The sequence below is a fragment of the Podarcis cretensis genome (assembly GCF_951804945.1).
Source record: "Podarcis cretensis genome assembly, chromosome: 4".
NCBI classification, from domain to species: domain Eukaryota; kingdom Metazoa; phylum Chordata; class Lepidosauria; order Squamata; family Lacertidae; genus Podarcis; species Podarcis cretensis.
Genome location: NC_137173.1, coordinates 78,830,426 through 78,849,002, shown reverse-complemented (window position 1 = coordinate 78,849,002; position 18,577 = coordinate 78,830,426). Strand labels below are relative to the sequence as shown.

At 41.2% G+C, this 18,577-nt stretch overlaps 1 protein-coding gene and 2 long non-coding RNA genes across 6 annotated transcripts in view; 1 reads left to right on the top strand and 2 right to left on the bottom strand.

Annotated features, from left to right (window-relative positions):
• Nucleotides 1–656: 656 nt before the first annotated feature.
• LOC307214505 lies at nt 657–2,418 on the bottom strand. Its single transcript, XR_013838167.1, has 2 exons — nt 2,298–2,418; nt 657–2,266 (listed from the first exon to the last, which is right to left on the bottom strand). It is a non-coding gene; the product is annotated as an uncharacterized lncRNA (long non-coding RNA).
• Nucleotides 2,419–2,450: 32 nt separating this feature from the next.
• Nucleotides 2,451–9,804, top strand: LOC307214428. The gene is made up of 2 exons (XR_013838075.1): nt 2,451–2,567; nt 9,455–9,804. It is a non-coding gene; the product is annotated as an uncharacterized lncRNA (long non-coding RNA).
• NCK2 (NCK adaptor protein 2) overlaps nt 4,887–18,577 on the bottom strand; it is an 84,694-nt gene continuing 71,003 nt past the window's right edge. For all 4 annotated transcript variants that reach the window (XM_079972926.1, XM_079972927.1, XM_079972928.1 and 1 more), the window contains 2 exons: nt 15,727–16,448; nt 4,887–6,322 (listed from right to left, as the gene is read on the bottom strand). In XM_079972926.1, coding sequence (XP_079829052.1) covers nt 6,128–6,322; nt 15,727–16,448 — 917 coding nt within the window. In that variant the 3' untranslated portion in view covers nt 4,887–6,127. The remainder of the gene's footprint in view (nt 6,323–15,726; nt 16,449–18,577) is intronic.

Here is an 18,577-nt window from a genome sequence, read left to right as displayed (position 1 = left end):
ACTTAACATTCAGAGCAGCTTCCTTTTGGTGCTGTTTTGTCAAACTGAGTGCTCAGAATTCCTGAAAACCCCAACACCGCTAATTTGAAGATAAGCTCCTAACACCCGTGATTCCAAAACTCACTGTTTATCCTTCTCAGAGCAAAATTTTAGTTACCTCAGGATTCTTAAGACAAAAATAAATGGCCCAAGTTATATTGGTGGCCTAGGCAGACGAAGGGAGTTCTGTGGTATTTGCATCAATGCAGCAAGTAGCACTGCTAAGGGAGGCATTTCAGATTGTGGTAAGGGAAACTCATCAAGATAACCAGGAAGCTGTGGTACTACCACATTTCATATACCAAGAGGAACACTTCTAAAACACGGACTTACAAACCATGAGTTTGATTTTCTTCTGCTTCTTTCAGCTGTCACTGTTCGTGTGAGATGAGGGAAAGCCATTTTGTAAAAGGACTGCAGCCTCTGTGCCACTCTATAGTAGTATCCTACTACACAACTTTAAAGACTGAAATGCATCTACTAGACACAGAGGGAACAATGACTGGAATTGATTTCCTTTTCACATCAAGACAAATGAACAGGCTATATCTGAAAAACCAACAATACCATTAAATGCTATTATGAGCAATTAAATAAAGATCAAGGAGAATATAATAAAATTAATTTACAATACTGTAAGAGGGACATCAGGCAAGACAGTCAAAGGACAAAAAATACAACTAGAAGGTACTCTCATTGAAGCCAGCAGCTAAATTGTAAAAAGTTGCCCACACAGGCAATTTCCTTGGGAAAAGACAGGCATCCAATTACCAAATACTGTTTCATTTATCGTGCTGATATATTAATCTGTCTAATTCAGTTGTTGGGCTCCAAATCCACAGTGCAAAAAAGGTACCCCAGAATTGTCAACATGTATTTATTTTGGGACATTCTTATACTCCAATTTCTTGTACAGAAAGACTGTATGAAACTACCCAGCGTTAAAGTCCTTTGAATTATTATTCCTGTTTGAAACAGAGCCAAAGCACAATTCTTTTATTATGACCCCAACATGCTTTATTTTTACAGCCCCCTTAAAGCATTTGTATTGTTTTATCCATTATGCTCCAAGACAAACTCAGCAAGTTCGAAGGAACGGCCCAAAGGAAAGAAAAAACTGGCATACAAAAAAGTTGCCTGTCAATCTCACTTCTGTGACAGGCACATGCCAGAAGGAAACTAAGATGTTTTTAGAGGGTTAGATATTATTACAATCCAGCATAAATCCTGGATCGTTTGCTAAATGAAAATATATTTCACATTCCTGAAATGATAAAAATGTGCATCTTGTGATTCTACCTTATGAAGCAAAATACATTTCACAAAGATACTAGATCTCTACAGATATTTGGTCAAAGAGATGCTCAGCGAACATGTGACAGACCCCCAGTGCTCAAAATGTGGGAGGAAAGTAGGAGGGCCCTATATGAAAAACACAGTCCACATGACAAAAGGTGAAGAAAGTGGGACCTCTCTGGCTCCAAGCAAACCCATGGTTAGTTATAGTCCAAACCATGACTTACAGTATGCATATCACTAATTGCAATGTCATACTTTACTTTCCTCACTAATGTTTTATTCTGTATTGTTTCATCTGATGTTTTAATGCTTTATAAGCTGCTTTGAGATTTATTCGTAAAAATATTAAGCAGTAAAGAAATGAAATGAAAATTAATGATGACACACGTATGCGGAAGGGCACAAAAACAAGATACCAAATGTTTGGCAGCATAGTTGCTGATTTACTTCCAAGCTAAAATATCATATTGCAATAGCATTAAACATTGCTTCTCGTGACAACTGACTCTGGATGACACAAAAGCGTAAGGCTCTGCTAAAGTTGTGAGCAGAAGGCACAATGGTGGTTTATTCGCTGTGTAATTTTCTTGTGGACGTCCAGTGAGAACACCTAGCTCAGGCGTGGCCAAACTCGGCCCTCCAGCTGTTTTGGGACTACAACTCCCATCATCCCTAGCTAACAGCACCAGTGGTCAGGGACAATGGGAATTGTAGTCCCAAAACAGCTGGAGGGCCAATTTTGGCCATGCCTGACCTAGCTGTTTGACACTGGTAAAATTCTGAAGCAAGAAAAGAAGAGCATAAAGATGAAAAAGATATGGGTATAGTAAAGTGAATTAAGCTATACAACGTCAGTTCACAAACAGAAAATAACCTATGCATAGGAATACGCCTCCCTCTTGCCACTATTGGAGGCCTCAGGCTCCACCTCCTTACTCCCCACCAATCTGTCTGCAAACTTATTTTCTTAAAGACTCCACCTTTGTTTCAGCAACAGTCAAAGAAGGGATCACTGCGTCAGAAGAACAGGTTCAAATGCTAAAGAAATAGGTTTGTACATAATAACAGGAGCAATGGCTTCTCTTTTTGAAACCAAGCCAAGCACCTTGCCAACCAGTCTGAAAGCTGACGGAAGGATGAACCTCCCTCCCCAAAACCATCTCTCAGAATCACCAACAGTTAGCGGAAGACTGCCATCCATCGCAAAGCAACTGTAAATCAAGCCCGAGGTAACTGCGCTAGCTCTTTTTTGTCTGTCTATCTATGTTCCAAAACAAGCAAGCAAACAAAACTACAGGCAGAGAAAAACTGGTGAAGGGTAGTAAGACAACTTCCCATGTCCCTTCAGGCTGGAACAAACTCCATTGTCATGTGGGGAGTTCATAGGTTTGAAAACATCCCCACATCTCCGATAGAAACTTGCTATTGAAGGGAGAATACAGAGAGCCTTCAAAAAACAAATTTAACATATGAAAACTGTTGATGATGCAACTACATGGAAGGACTGCGCCACTTCGATGGCTGAACATGTGAAATGGGCCTCCTTCACCATCATGAAAACTCTCTCTTTTTTTGTAAAAGAAGATGCGACCTTAATAACTTTAAATGTTTTGTAATGAATTTATGGTTTCTGTATTTAACCCCGCCCCCCCAAAAAAGAGGCCGGTTTTAAAACCCCAAACCTTTATGCCTGCAAAAAGACCATTTTTTAAAATATTTTTTTTGAGATTGATACCAAAGTGGTGAGGAACACCAGGGAGAATTTAAAACCAGTTTGTAGATGGATCAACTCAGTTACTGAATTCATTGCTGACAAAGTCAAGCTGTTACTCACTGGAAGAAATAATCTGAGCTATTTATTTTGCATTTGAGGTGTGATAAATTAAGCTACCAATTGTTCGAAGAAAAAGGATTCACATCTCACTATCAAGAGCTCAATCAATCAATGCATTTTAACAACAAAGGCAAACATTTCGTCGTATTAAAATAGAAAGCAACATGGAGAACAACAGCTCATTGTATAAAACTTATTGCATCCTGTTCAACCCAAGTAATTTATAGAGTTCAGTACCCCAACCTCTAAAGGTTTGCTTTTTTAAGTAAGTGATCAACATAATTAATAAGGAACTACACAAGCACTGTTGCAATAAAGTTCAATAGGGCTGAATCAGAAAGTTTTGGTGCACTGCATTCTTACTCATTCATAAATATTCTCAACTACAGTGCTTACTCAGACTATTCAACTTGAATAAATATAACATAGCAATTCAAAAAGAATGTATCAGATAAATACAGAAAAAAATGAAATGAAAAGCAATACAATTTAAAACTAGTATTATTATTTTTAAGCAAACAAACCATGGTGAATGTCTGTGGATCTACCTCTGTACGAAGCCCATGAACTTATTCAAAATACATTAGACATTCATAAGACTAGATCACCCACATTCATATCAGATGAGCTGAAATTGTTTTCACTAAAGTGTTTATTGCATGTATAGCTTAATCCTGTCCTTAAATGGTGGAAGAAATTTGCCGTGTGGAGAAAAGGATCCCCTGTCAACTGATTCTCATGTGCCTGCCACCAGCTTCTGCCAGGCTAAAGGGGCAATTTCCTGGTTTGGCTTCAAAATTTATTTGTGCCTGACCCTTGGCAATGGAGCACATTCACAGCTGTGGCACATAAGAATGGCGATCATACTTGGACTCAAGTCTATTTAGCACCACTGAAGTTTAAGGCTGTAAATATCCAGCCTTCCTTCAACTGTAGGGAAGTTCTATCAACATCAATGTGAGCACTTCAGAATAAATTACTGTGGCCTAAATATGTTTAACACACATACTCTGGGCTAGAATCTAAGATGACTCCAGTGAGCTGTGTCCTAGTAAAATTCAGATGAATGTCACAGCTGCTCTGCTGGATTCTACCAAAGGTCCATCTAGTCAAGCATCTTCTTTGCCAGACTGGCCAACCAGATGCCTCCAGGAAGCTTGCAAAAAGGCAATCATGTTGCGCTACCGGTTTGTCCTCCTACCTTTGCACAAGCAACCGGTGTCCAGAGGAATAAGGATGGAATATGGATTCTCCATTTAGCCACTGCAGCAAATAGACCCATTTCCCATGAAATTGTCTAATCCCATTCTAAAGACATCTAAGCCTATTGGAACTAATTCAAGAGTGGTGGGCTTTTAATCATCTTGAGAAGGTAACTTACATATAGAAAAGACCATCAGGTACAATGGCCATTGCTGACATGAGTTAAAAGAACCTGAAAGACTACTGCAGCGAGAGGCCCTTTGAGTACAGGCAGCAGTTCCCCAACGTTAGTATTATATTAGAATTCAAAGAAATCAAACAAAGCAACTGTCCATACATTTGGCATGAATTCAAGATTTAAATACAAGAAGAACATTGCAATTTGTTTTGGCCAATCTGATCAAACTAGCTAAATCTCACGGTCAGTATATAAGTGGTGACATTAAACCACATTTCATCATGCTATAGGACTCTTAAGGTCATCACCCAAGGATAAATTCAATACTCCATCTTCACATGATACCTTTTTTATTACAATATCCAAAAAGCTGGGTAAGCAAGTTTCTGGGATCATCAAGGTCCTTTTTTTTTTTCTTTTCAATTTTCAGGAATGTGCCATCAAGACTATATTTAAAACCATAAGAAGGTTAAAAGTAAAGAAAAAGGAAAACGAAAGCATTTTCTTCATATAACATTCTGTGTGTCTTACTACCAATCACATCACCGTTTGTAAACCCTGAATTTTTGTTCCGTTATGCATATATAAAACGTATGCATGTTATGTGTTGGAAGCCCCACCCGCCCATAATTAGCTATGTTTATTAAATGTCTGTATTAGTGTCAATCAGCTACAGATACATATTACTTTAAGAATTAAATACATAATTGTTTAATTCAAACAAGCAGAAGGGCAAGAAAAGAAAGCATTATGTAGATGGCACATTTGGTTGTAGATTACCAAAACATTCAACCATTACAATTCAATGACTCTCTAAGTAATCAACTTTCAATGAAACATCTCTGTTGCAATTACATGTCAAAGTATGCTAGATAGTTTTCTTATTACTACAATTTTTACCGTAGTAGTTTAAGAAGTACTATTACAAAATGCTTTAGTTAGTGTACTCTTCACAAAGAATCAAGGAGGCAATGTAATAGCTGAGTAGAGAATGTAAAGAGTGCTTCTAGAAACTAGGAATTTCTGGAGTATACTACTTGGTAAGCAAAATAGCTACAGAACTCACAGCCACAATTGTTATGTCTACTATATTTCACTTAGTTAGCTGCAGGTTCAGTGCATTCAAACTGTGCCCAGTCTCTTAATGATGAGTTCTGCCAGCGTGAGCTATCTGAACAAGTTAACACTGTTTTTTAATTGAGAAAAAAACCCCTTGTTTATGTGAACTAACTATGTAAACGTACACAGAAGAGAGGAGCGTAGAACCCAGGGAAGAATGGCCACTTAAGTGATATTTTCAACCTGAGGGAAAACGTGAAGCAACCAAATTTTCGAGAGAGGAAAAAAAGACAAAGTAAGCAAAAAAGAAAAAGAAAAAAAGAAAAAAGAAAAAAATGGGGTGGGGAAACAAAAGAGAAAGAATATAATCAACAGAGCAAATACTTTAGAAAGAGGTCATTCTCTGAAGACTGTCTCAGACTGGCGTAGACTGCTCTGCTCTATAAAAGTGAATTTAGGACCTAAGGCTTGTAAGTTATAAGAGGCCCCCAATAGGCCCAAGTCCATCTTCAACGTCACTGAAGTGCTTTCACAAGATATAACTTTTCCCCATGTTCACTGGTGAAGATAGGAGCCTTTTTGTAGTGTTCCACCAACTCATCCATAGTATTAAATCGACGCTGCCCAATGCAATAGACACTGTCCACCAGCTGCACCTTGAAATGTTTATTCTTCCCCGATGCCTTTAGAGATACTGAAAAGTCACTGGGCTGCAAAGAGAAAAAGGAAAGGAAGTGTTAAAGGATAATATCAAATGTGCAGTTTTAAAGCCTGCTATGTAACGAGGTGAATGAGCTGCGAGTGAGCTTCCCCCCACTGGGCTCAGCGCACTGGGTACTTTAAAATATGAATTACTATCATCATAATCAGCATCTTCAGTTAAGCAAAAGAACCTCAACAGCACCATATACAGATATAAATTATGCACCTTGAATGCAAACACTGTTGGTTTAAAGCCAGAGGCCGACAAGTGTCAAGAGAAGTATGTCTATATGAATTCGGAAATACCAAATATTTCTATGCAGAAAGAGCCTCGCTAAAGCAGCATGCCGTTTGAATTCATGGCCACAAGAGGGCCTTTCTTGATTTATTCTGTAGCAAGTAGCTTTTCTACATATAAAAAGATCTAACAGTTCATCCTATTTAACTTTAAACAACATGGCACATCTGCAGTACTGTATTACTTCCAAAAAAAAGGTAATTAAAATCGGTGTCTCTTATTCCACCATAAACTGAGCTGCCAACATTTCTTCAGGAATGGGTGTTTCAAACACCTGCTTTATTTTTTAGTGTGTATATTATATACTTTTTTTTGCCTCTTTTTAAAAGTAGACGAGTTCCCGATATGCATTTCTGTGCCAGATTTATTTTGTTTACTACAATTAACTTCCCATCTGCTTTTACACATTTAAGGCCAATGTATTAAGCCAGGGTTGTATAAATGAGGAGAAATAGCAATGTTAAATACTAGCAGACAAAACAATTCATTTAAGTTTGTGTGCCCAGCCATGGGTTGCCAAGAGCTTCTTTCAAGCTACAGAACTAGGTAAGAAACAAAAGAATATATCCATTACTTAGGATGCTTACAAGATTAGGAGGATATAAAGAAGCACCTCTTTCCCTACTAATTTCAATTGGCAGTATCTACTGAAAAACAACGCAGTGTTAATTGATAATTGCCTATTATTTCAAATCTTTAGCCCCACCTTAACAATGAGGTCGACCAAGCTATATATTGCTCTTAGCTAAAAAGCAGTAACATAAATTTTACTGGCAGTTATTTTGGATTACACTTGGTTCATGGGTGGAGGTTTTTCACTACACTATCCAGGCAATCTGGAATTTCCAGTGATTTAGACCCCTCTGGTTGTAGCTGTCTGTTCCAGACATTTTGTCTTCCACATCCAGCCCAATTTTCCTAAATTGCCAGCCAGCCTACACACTTCTGGCTGATTCCCCACACCAGGAAGAAATAAGTACGCTTAGACAACTACCTGGAACCAAGACATAGAACATGAACTGTAACATCAAGTTATAGTTGTACCTTGGAAGCTGAACGGAATCAATTCTGGAAGTCCGTTTGACTTCCAAAATGTTTGGAAACCAAAGTGCGGCTTCTGATTGGCTGCAGGAAGCTCCTGCAGCCAATCGGAAGTCCCGTCGGACGTTCGGCTTCCAAAAATAGTTCGCAAACTGGAACAGTCACTTCTGGGTTTGCGGCGTTTGGGAGCCAAAACGTTCAAGAACTAAGCTGTTCAAAAACCAAGGTACGACTGTGTTACCCTACTGGTGTAATCCAAGGTGGTGTGTGTGTGTTTCAAAATATGAAAATGAGATAGGAAGCAAATGTCTCAGAAGAATCAAGAAAATTTCTAGGCTTTTCTATTTAAATAACTAAAACGGCTTAACAATCTCTGTCATTTTCCAGCAACAAATTCTATTGGGAAAAAAACATATCACTGAAATTACATGGGATTAATTTATGGAAATCATAACTTAAGTACGAGAAGTGACATCACTGGCGACTGGAACCTAATTTTTATATTATATTTATGTGACAACAAAAATGTAAGTTATGTGTCATTTGTCAAAATAGGTATCTGACAGATGAATAGTAGGGCAAAAGACCAGCTCCCCCGGTCTTCCCTTCGAGAGCTGACTGGGTATGAACTGCCTTAGTGCTCTCCCGAAGACTGTGGTAGTGGGAAAGCCTTAGAGCAGCCATTTATAATATTAAAGTAAAAGTAATTATAGGCAGAGCTGTAAGGAAACAAGACTGCAAGAAGAAGAAGAAGAAGAAGAAGAGTTTGGATTTGATATCCCGCCTTTCACTCCCTTTAAGGAGTCTCAAAGCGGCTAACATTCTCCTTTCCCTTCCTCCCCCACAACAAACACTCTGTGAGGTGAGTGGGGCTGAGAGACTTCACAGAAGTGTGACTGGCCCATGGTCACCCAGCAGCTGCAAGTGGAGGAGTGGAGACGCGAACCCGGTTCCCCAGGATTACGAGACTACCGCTCTTAACCACTACACCACACTGGCTCACCACACTGCAAGCCAGAGACACCTGCACCACGATTGCACTGTATTTCCCACGGTATTAGGGCAACAACATCAGCACTGTGCTGTGGCTTCTTTCTATGGTGGCAGCAGATAATTGTCTGGGAAAGAGGGTGGGAAGGGAGAGAGAGAGAGAGAGAAAGAATACCTTGAACAGGAGATGTGCAACTGCCCCAGCCTAATTATTAACAAGGCAGACAGGGAAAACGTAATAGGGCTTTTCTGTCACTTGAAATGAGTTCCTACTCAAGGACTGACATTAAAGCAATGATCGTCTTCCCAGATCCAAGATTTACTACCTAAATTTACATATAAAATACAAGTACGCGTCACTTTTCTTCCATCAGGCTACAAAAATGAGATCCTTTTGGGGCTCTTACGTATTTAAAAAAAAAAGCAGCGAAAAGGCACTTTAGTTCTTTTGAGAGAGAAGCACAGTCAAATAGGAGAATCTGAAGAACTTGAACAGCTGCTGCAAAAATGTCAGGCTCCTGCTCTCCTCCTCCCCACCACGGGCTCATATTTTAGGTAACACAGGAAACTTGAAGAAAATGTAAAAGTAATTCAGCTTGTTTATTACTGTTTTCCCCTACAATGCAAATAGTTCCACTAAAGTCTAAAACCTCTTTTTTTTTTTTTTTTTTTTTTGCATCTTAGCACTCTCATCCTATATACTGCACTGAAGTTAAAATGCAGCCTAAAACTATTCCCTTCTGTCTGCCTTGAACTTGTTCCAAGAGTGTTTATTTTTATATTTTGCGTCTGTTTGCCTTTTTCGTTTCAGCTCTTGGCAGATATTTCTGCTCCTTTTCCCACTGGACATAGCTGCTACAGTCGGATGGTTCGCACGCAATCTTTCCCATGCTTGGGGCTTCTGGAGTTGTATAGTAGCTCACAGGCACTTTTAAGGGCACATCTGAACTGGTTATTTGCTAGGGGTCAATGCCTCTAAGCGGCACCTAGAAGACTCTGCCTGCGCTATAATGAAGAGCCGACCTGCACCATCCACACTGGCATAATAACCTAAACAAATATGTGTGATGATATTGTACAAGGATTAACCAAAACACAATGAAAACCCACCACCTGCTACTGTAAGAGGAAGTTGCTTCATAATAAAATTGTTGGAAAGTGCTTGAATATTATAAATCGTATGGTGCAAAAGGCATGTGGGTGGCGCTGTGGGTTAAACCACAGAGCCTAGGATGTGCCGATCAGAAGGTTGACGGTTCGAATCCCCGCGACGGGGTGAGCTCCTGTTGCTTGGTCCCTGCTCCTGCCAACCTAGCAGTTCGAAAGCACATCAAAGTGCAAGTAGATAAATAGGTACCACCCCGGCGGGAAGGTAAATGGCATTCCTGTGCGCTGCTCTGGTTCGCCAGAAGCGGCTTAGTCATGCTGGCCACATGACCCGGAAGCTGTACACTGGCTCCCTCGGCCAATAAAGCGAGATGAGCGCCGCAATCCCAGAGTCGGCCACGACTGGACCTAATGGTCAGGGGGCCCTTTACCTTTATGGCGCAAAAGGTTACTTACGCACCTACATTTTCTGCATTCACTTTTTTACACTCACTTTTTCATAGAAAAAAGGTAATGCTAGTCACATTATGATTTTGCAGAATGTGTGCCCTATTTTGCACCTCTTCCCACTATTTCTTGTAGACTAAGGTAAAACAGAAAATTTCATTCCAGCCCACGATTCTGCTGTCTGCTTTCTCACATAACCATGATCTTCTCAGCAAAAGCCTCAATCATTTCCTCATTTTGTAGACAAAGTAATGCACTAAGTCACTTCTGGAAGAATCAAAACACTGAAAATTGCATACTGTAGTCCAATCCACTCAGTCAAAATGTATTTAACCTCTATCTATGTACATTTAATTCCCCCTCAACTGTGGTATGAGGCTTCACTGTAGATCCTTCCAGTGTATGTGGTTCTAAGATGTAGAATAAAACTTTCCTCCCCATATTATTTTAACTAAGGGAGCAGCTATAGCTCTCTGTTCTGTTTTTGAGCTGTGGACAGTTCTTGAGCTACCAGAGTATACCATGGCCCACCTTCCAACAGAAAAGAACATTGCCTTTGCCTTTGTACTTAGACTGATTCTTAGACTAATTTACCGGTACCACACAACAAGCCACTTTCAAGGAAGTTCCTCTTGATAGCTGTCCATCACAATGGTTGTGCAATGTGCATCTAGTTTGTAAGAGCAGGTTCTGAACTTGGTCGTTCCGTATTTGGAACACTCTGGTGACATTCTTAGTCAGTCAGCAGAGAGAACTGAGAATTCATAGGTAGCAAGTTGCCTGAAAAGCAAATTTGGGTACTTGGAGCCACAGCTGGTTTCCTGCCCTGTCTGAAATTCAGTGGGAAGGTTAAATTTGCTTTGTAACTAAAGGCCTATGGAAGGATTATTCGTGGGGGATTGCAAATGCATGGACGTGGGCAGAAGAGATTTATGAGGCAGAGACCTAAGACATGGGGAGCATCAATGGATAGAAAATGCTCACCACTTCATACAACTATCTTTTGAAAGGCCATGGAGAGGGGCGGGGGAGAAGAGGCAGAGTTAGAGCATACACACAAAAGTTTAAGGTCTCCTAACACCTCCACAGATCTTGAGCTGCTGGCAGGGACTCCAGGAGGAAGTGAAGGACTGTAGATGCCTCCATATTTCAGGATTCAACTCCCCCACCTCACATTCTAAACCCAAGCTCACAAAAGGCAGCGTTTTAATTATATTATTTATTTAATTTCATTAATTAATAGTTTATCACGAATGGCATAGAGCCTGGAGCTACGTATGAACAGTGAATGGCAACTTAAATGTCATCTTAGCCATGGACTCACCAGCTACTGCTGTCTTGTTCACCCTCTCCTCATCCGAAAGAAGGGATGGTAATAAAAATTCACCTTACAACAGGGTTTTAAGGACCAATAAGAGGATGTACGTTAAAGTGTGCTAAACACAAAAAGTTGCAAATATTATACGTTGCATAATATTTTGGAGGGATTTAATAACAAAACGGCAAATGCTGTGCTTGTGTTGTTACATGCAGTAAAATGTGCATTGCATCCCTCTGGAAGCCTCTGGTCAATGGATGTGGCTTTATTAACCAAGTTTAAACATTATTTATATTTATTTTACTTAAACACTTATTACATTGTTTTAAAATATTTAAGTTAACCTATTATTTTAATTTGCACATGGAATCATCTATGGAGTTTACCAGCCCGCAAGGTCAATAATAAGAATAAGAAGAATAAGAATAATTTTATTTATACCCCGCCCTCCCCAGCCAGGGCTGGGCTCAGGATGGCTAACACCAAATATAAATTACAATGAAATGTAATGGGAGGGAAAAGAGTTAATTAAAATACGGCTTAAAATGCAGCCTCATTTTAGTAGTAGCCCAGTAGCTAGAGGAACATTAGCTTGACCATAAGGGAAATACTGGCTCAGGGGCAAAATGAACTGCTCCCTGAATCACAAAATGGGATAACCTGTGTAGTCAACTACAAATTTTACTTTATATCTGACGAGGGATGCTAGAGCAAAATTCTAAAAGGTTTGCAGCAGTGCTGCACGAACAGCTAGTTAAATCAATTAATCTCATATTTTATAGGTGAGGAACACAGAGTATGAGTGAGAAGCAATTAGCACAAGGCTAGATTTTTCCTTAGGGGACGTGGGTGGCGCTGTGGTCAGAGCCTAGGACTTGCCAATATGAAGGTTGGCGGTTCGAATCCCCATGACGGGGTGAGCTCCCGTTGCTCAGTCCCTGCTCCTGCCAACCTAGCAGTTCGAAAGCACGTCAGAGTGCAAGTAGATAAATAGGTACCACTCCGGCGGGAAGGTAAACGGTGTTTCTGTGCGCTGCTCTGGTTCGCCAGAAGCGGCTTAGTCATGCTGGCCACATGACCCAGAAGCTGTACGCCGGCTCCCTCGGCCAACAAAGCGAGATGAACGCCGCAACCCCAGAGTTGGTCACGACTGGACCTAATGGTCAGGGGTCCCTTGACCTTTAGATTTTCCCTTGCTTTTCTAGCTGCCCTAGAAGGTTCTGGGGAGCCTCAGTATCTTGCAGTCCTACTTCATGTCAAGCATAAGATCTAGCTCCTTCCTTATCTATCTTCTGCCATCCCTTTCATAGGAAGCTGAAAGTCTAACTTCAAATACCAATGTAGAAAATATATTTTATTTTTGCCTTGGAATTTGTAAATTTCAGGCCAACGTACATCCTCACACATTTATTCTTCCTCCTTTATGTTGTATCCTTTTTATTGGCATTGTATACTATGTTATTTCACCTTACATGTTTTAAAACAAGCAATTTAAAAGGTAAGTATAATGATTCATCCTGGATAAAAGGTAAAGGTACCCCTGCCCGTACGGGCCAGTCTTGACAGACTCTGGGGTTGTGCGCCCATCTCACTTAAGAGGCCAGGGGCCAGCGCTGTCCGGAGACACTTCCGGGTCACATGGCCAGCGTGACATCGCTGCTCTGGCAAGCCAGAGCTGCACACGGAAACGCCGTTTACCTTCCCGCTGGTAAGCGGTCCCTATTTATCTACTTGCACCCGGAGGTGCTTTCGAACTGCTAGGTTGGCAGGCGCTGGGACCGAGCAGCGGGAGCGCACCCCGCCGCAGGGATTCGAACTGCCGACCTTTCGATCGGCAAGTCCTAGGCGCTGAGGCTTTAACCCACAGCGCCACCTGCGTCCCTATTCATCCTGGATAGGGGAATGCAAAATGAAGAGAACGGGGGTGTCCTACCCTGCTTTCCCAGGAAGCAATCTTAGGCTGGTACAAAGCACACCCGTTGCCCCTGGGAGGCTGAAAGGGTCAAAATAAGACCTCTTGTTTATATGCTCCATTCTCTTGCTGTGGAATAGAAGCCTGACAAATTTTTTTTCCCTTGACTGCTTCTACTGCAGCTGGACTGAGTTTCATGCCCTGATCACTCAAGCAAAGCTATCCCCTTAAGATGACTTCAAAAAACAGAACACACAAAGTCTCATGATGGGAAAAGCTGTAAAACTAGGCCATTGACTATTTTAGTAACTCCGCTAGTGCAAAAAACCAAAAGCAAAAAAATAAAAAATAAAATAAAATAAATGCAGGGAAGAACAATCAGACTGAGCTGTCTTGTACACAACTACTGAGAAAATATTACCAGCTGGCTCATACATAGGACAGCTTGTGCAGCGGGTCTGGCAAACTAGTTGCCTGCAGTAATAGTTAGCTGCCCTGGGCAAAGAGCTAATTGCAAGGTTGCTAGAGAATGGTTATTAAAAGCACCAACTGCTGCCAAAGCCAGCAGCCGAGGAGACACACATGATAAATGATACAGGAAATTCAGTAATCCGGCTTGACACATGAGAGAATATCTCCTGTTTATAATATACAAACAAAATTCTCGAGTGTGATATAAGGTAGCTAGAACAAATTAAGAAACCGTATTAAAATAACTTCTGAAATAAGCAGGGGACGTGTACAGATTTGTAATCCACCCAAACACACTGGCTTTTTCATTCATTGTTATTTGAGATCCAGTCCATCTCGAAGTGGTAGCTGGGGAAAGCCTGTGTGAAACCCACAGGAAGTGGCGAGAATAAAAAGCCCATCTGAAAAAGAGCTGAAGGTTATTCAGCTGCACCCAATGACAGCTGTTGCTGCAATAAATTACAGTGGTACCTCTGGTTAAGTACTTAATTCGTTCCGGAGGTCCGTTCTTAACCTGAAACTGTTCTTAACCTGAAGCACCACTTTAGCTAATGGGGCCTCCCGCTGCCGCCAGAGCACAATTTCTGTTCTTATTCTGAAGCAAAGTTCTTAACCCGAGGTAATATTACTGGGTTAGCGGAGTCTGTAACCTGAAGGGTATGTAACCTGAAGCGTATGTAACCCGAGGGTACCACTGTAGTCCGTTTTGAAAGGTGCCCCAGGACTCCTTAGCTATGCGTAGATTTCAGGAAGATTACTCCCAAATATGCCTAAGATCGTAATTCTACTCTTTGCTGCGAGACCAAACATGGCTGTTCTCTTAGATCAGGAGTCAGCAACCTAAGGCCCATGGGCTAGTAGCGGCCCACGAAGTTTGTCTAAAACCGGCCCATGGTGACCTCTGCCGCCCCCACTCTTACCGGTGTTGTGAGCGACTTCTGGGTTGATGCTGCCTGTGCGCATGCGCACGGGCGCTCCTCCGACCCAGATGTGCGCCGGAAATAGCGTGTGCACACGCATGTGGGACGCAGAAGCACTCGTGTGAATGCACACAAACTATTTCTGGCGCACTTCCGGGTCGGAGCGCAGGAAATAGTGTGTGCGCACGCATGCTCCTCCAACTCAGAAGAGCGTGCGTGCGCCCACACTCCGGCCCATCCTTGGACGGACGAGCATCGGCCGGCCCATCCTCTGATAAGGTTGCTGGCCTCTGTCTTAGAAGCTTTCAAAGTTACTTCGATGAAGAAGCCAGAAGCAAAGGAGAACTTAACTGAGATAACTTACACAGTCTGCTCGCATGTAGAATACACACTGCAATATTGGAATTTCATTTGTATTAAGGAAATAATTCTAGTCGAAACAAAACAAAACCAAAAAAAATGTATTAACAATCCAACTCAATTAAAACTTTCACGTGAATATTTTGTTTTGACCTCAGGTGCATCAGCATAGTTAAGATCTTGTTTTGCGAAATAATTTATAGGCTCCGAAAAGTTGCTGTAGAAGCTTTTAACAGAACCTCTACCTGCATTCAAATGTTTTTGAAGTATAAAATGACACCAATAGTTCCATTTGCATTTCTCCTTTAAGATGTACTGCACATCATATACTAGATTGGTTTGCTCAGTTTTTCTCTGCCTGTGCATATAACAAATATATTTATATATTAGTTTTAACCAATATAAGGTATTCTGAGATGTAGGTCACTTTCTTTAGCGTAAGAGAAATGGTCACTTTCCATACTATTTCATAAGACCTGCACGATACACTGCAAAATAGAAATACAGCACTTTGCAAAATTTCAGATTCTGAAATGGGTGCCACTTACCGAAGATTCGCTGTCTCTGACAAGGAAGTCCCCTTCCGCTCCCCGTTCGTTTAGAGCACATTCTGCCTGATGCCGAGTAACATTCCCATAATACCATTCTCTTCCTGCAAACCGTCCTGTAGTAGAGGGCCCTGTGTAGCTTATCGGAGGCGGGTGGGAACTGTTACTTGTAGGGCCATCACTTAAGATTACTACATAGTTTTTCGGAACGAGGCCAATTTGCCCTCGGGAATTTTTACATTTCCACCATTCCGGATCATTCTCAGGTTTCTCTATCACTTCCATGGTTTCGCCTTTCTCGAAGTTGAGCTCTTCTTCTGTGACAGAACTGAAGGGGTACAATGTCTGAACAACGTGAAGTACTTTCATGGCTTGGCCATTGCTCATGGAGGCTCCCTTCCTCAAGCTGAGAAAACTTGGCGAATCGGCAGTCGCTTCCTCGACTTCTTCTACCACGTAGTTTGAAGGAAACCATCCAATTTGTCCGTTGTAACTCCCTCTCCACCAGCCATCGCTGCACTTTTCCATAACAATGACTCGGGATCCTTTCACGAGAGAGAGTTCATCTTCCCTTTCTGCCACATAGGCAAATTTAACGTACGCTGGGATGTTCAGATCATAAATCCGATCGGCGTTGCTACCGTTAGATGGGTACTCTGCATCAGTACTAGGGGTCGGTGAGGCGTCTCTGGCACTTGTCTTCCGCTTTGTTTTCCCCAAACCTGTTAAAAAAATAAAATAAAAGTTTCTAAAAAGCATTAAACAAAACATGGTTAAACACATTGCAAACTTTGCATGAGAAATCAGGTTGGCAAAACAAAACTCCACAGCACCCTCTGGTGTCACCGTGTTAGAATGCATAAATAACACACATAAAATGTTTTTTCTTTGCCAATGTAGTCGAGTCCTAGATGTGTCAACAAAATAATGAAGGCATAGAGGAATTGTTCTATGATGCCAGAAAACTGCCAGAGGGGGAAAAAGTAACTTTTTAAGAAGCTTCTTTTCTTCTCAGAAGGGTAGCTACTAAATGAAGCTTTGATGTGCCCTTTCAGTGCATTTCTTTCCGAAGTCACTAGAGAATGAATATACACAGAACTGTTGGCAGCATAGAAAAGGAAATTACTCTTTTTATAACCAGTTAGTATTGCATTGTGGGATTAACAATTCTTTAAAAATGCAACCAACAGATTTTCAATCCATTTTAGTTGCAGAGAAAGAAGTTGAAACAAGGTACCAAAAGTTGGTTGTCTAAAGGTTCTGCGTGGCTCCCATTAACATTTAAACCGATTCCACTGCAATTTCATAGAATAAAAACCATTTAAACCAAGAAATGGTGTGATCGTGCGCAATACATATACGAAATTATTTGTGCACATTTTATTGGCAAATTTTGACACTAAAATATGTACATGACCTACATTGTGACATGCAGTAAATTCGTGCAACTTGCTAATGTGCAGCCAAACTGAGATCTCAGTTGCAGAGTACAGCAATAGGGCAATTCACTAGGTATGGTTCTGGATAGGAGTCAACACAGGATATTCAATGTCACAGCATTTCAGATTTTAAAGGTACTGTGCACCTAATAACCTCCTATTCTGCTTTTAGTCGTGTCTGATCTGCAGCAGCCAAAGGAGCTCACAATTACTTAAAATAAAATAAAACCCACAGGAGTGCATTGTTTTGAAGCACAACACTTTCAAAACCTGCAACAGAGTACCAAGGTATTTATTAAACAGCTAGCAGCATCCCTGCGGCGGGGTGCGCTCCCGCTGCTCGGTCCCAGCGCCTGCCAACCTAGCAGTTCGAAAGCACCTCCGGGTGCAAGTAGATAAATAGGGACCGCTTACCAGCGGGAAGGTAAACGGTGTTTCCGTGTGCGGCTCTGGCTCACCAGAGCAGCGATGTCACGTTGGCCACATGACCCGGAAGTGTCTCCGGACAGCGCTGGCCCCTGGCCTCTTAAGTGAGATGGGCGCACAACCCCAGAGTCTGTCAAGACTGGCCCGTACGGGCAGGGGTACCTTTACCTTTACCTTTTAGCAGCATAAGGAGTAATACAATTTTCACCAGCTCAAACAATAATATTAAATTCAAATGTTACTGTGATAAAGATCTAACACAGGAACTATTCTTTAATGCTCCCTGTACACACACACACACACACGTTATTTTGCTTGTAAACCTCTGAAGGTAGTGAATTTCATTATGGCTCAGTTTATCTGGGACAAGCAGAATTCAAGCGCTGTTTGGGATTTCAACTGTGGAAAAACAAGGACAACACATAGAAAAAAACCATCCAGCCATAATCTTACACATATATTTGGACTACAACTAGAGTGGGAAAGAATCTGACCCCTCCCCAGGCTTTCAGTTTGATACAGGATCTAGTTAAAGTGCTTTGGTTAACATAAAGGAAATAATTCTGATACGAACAGACAAAAACACAAGGTATTTTAAAAATAAATCCTATTCTAAACAGTTGTCTCTCGCACATGCCATTTTGGGTTGACTACATCACTGCTTAATTACACACCGAAAATAGTTCAAGTTAAACGCCTGTCTAGGGGTAGCTGAACATACCTGATGCATTCTGGCAGATTATTCACCTAAATGGCATAAACAAAAATCTGCTGTACCAAACCCAAGTTGAAACTGCAGCAGGAGGAATGGGGTGGGTGGGAATGACACACAAGGATGCTTGTCAAATTAATCTACGGAGCTTCAAGTGTCACATTAACTAAATGAGGAAAATGTCAGTGATTCCTCCCGATACGTTCCACAGCTAACTCCCTTTCCCATCTTTCCGTGTGCTTATCTAAAGAACTGTAACTAAAGACTTCCCTCT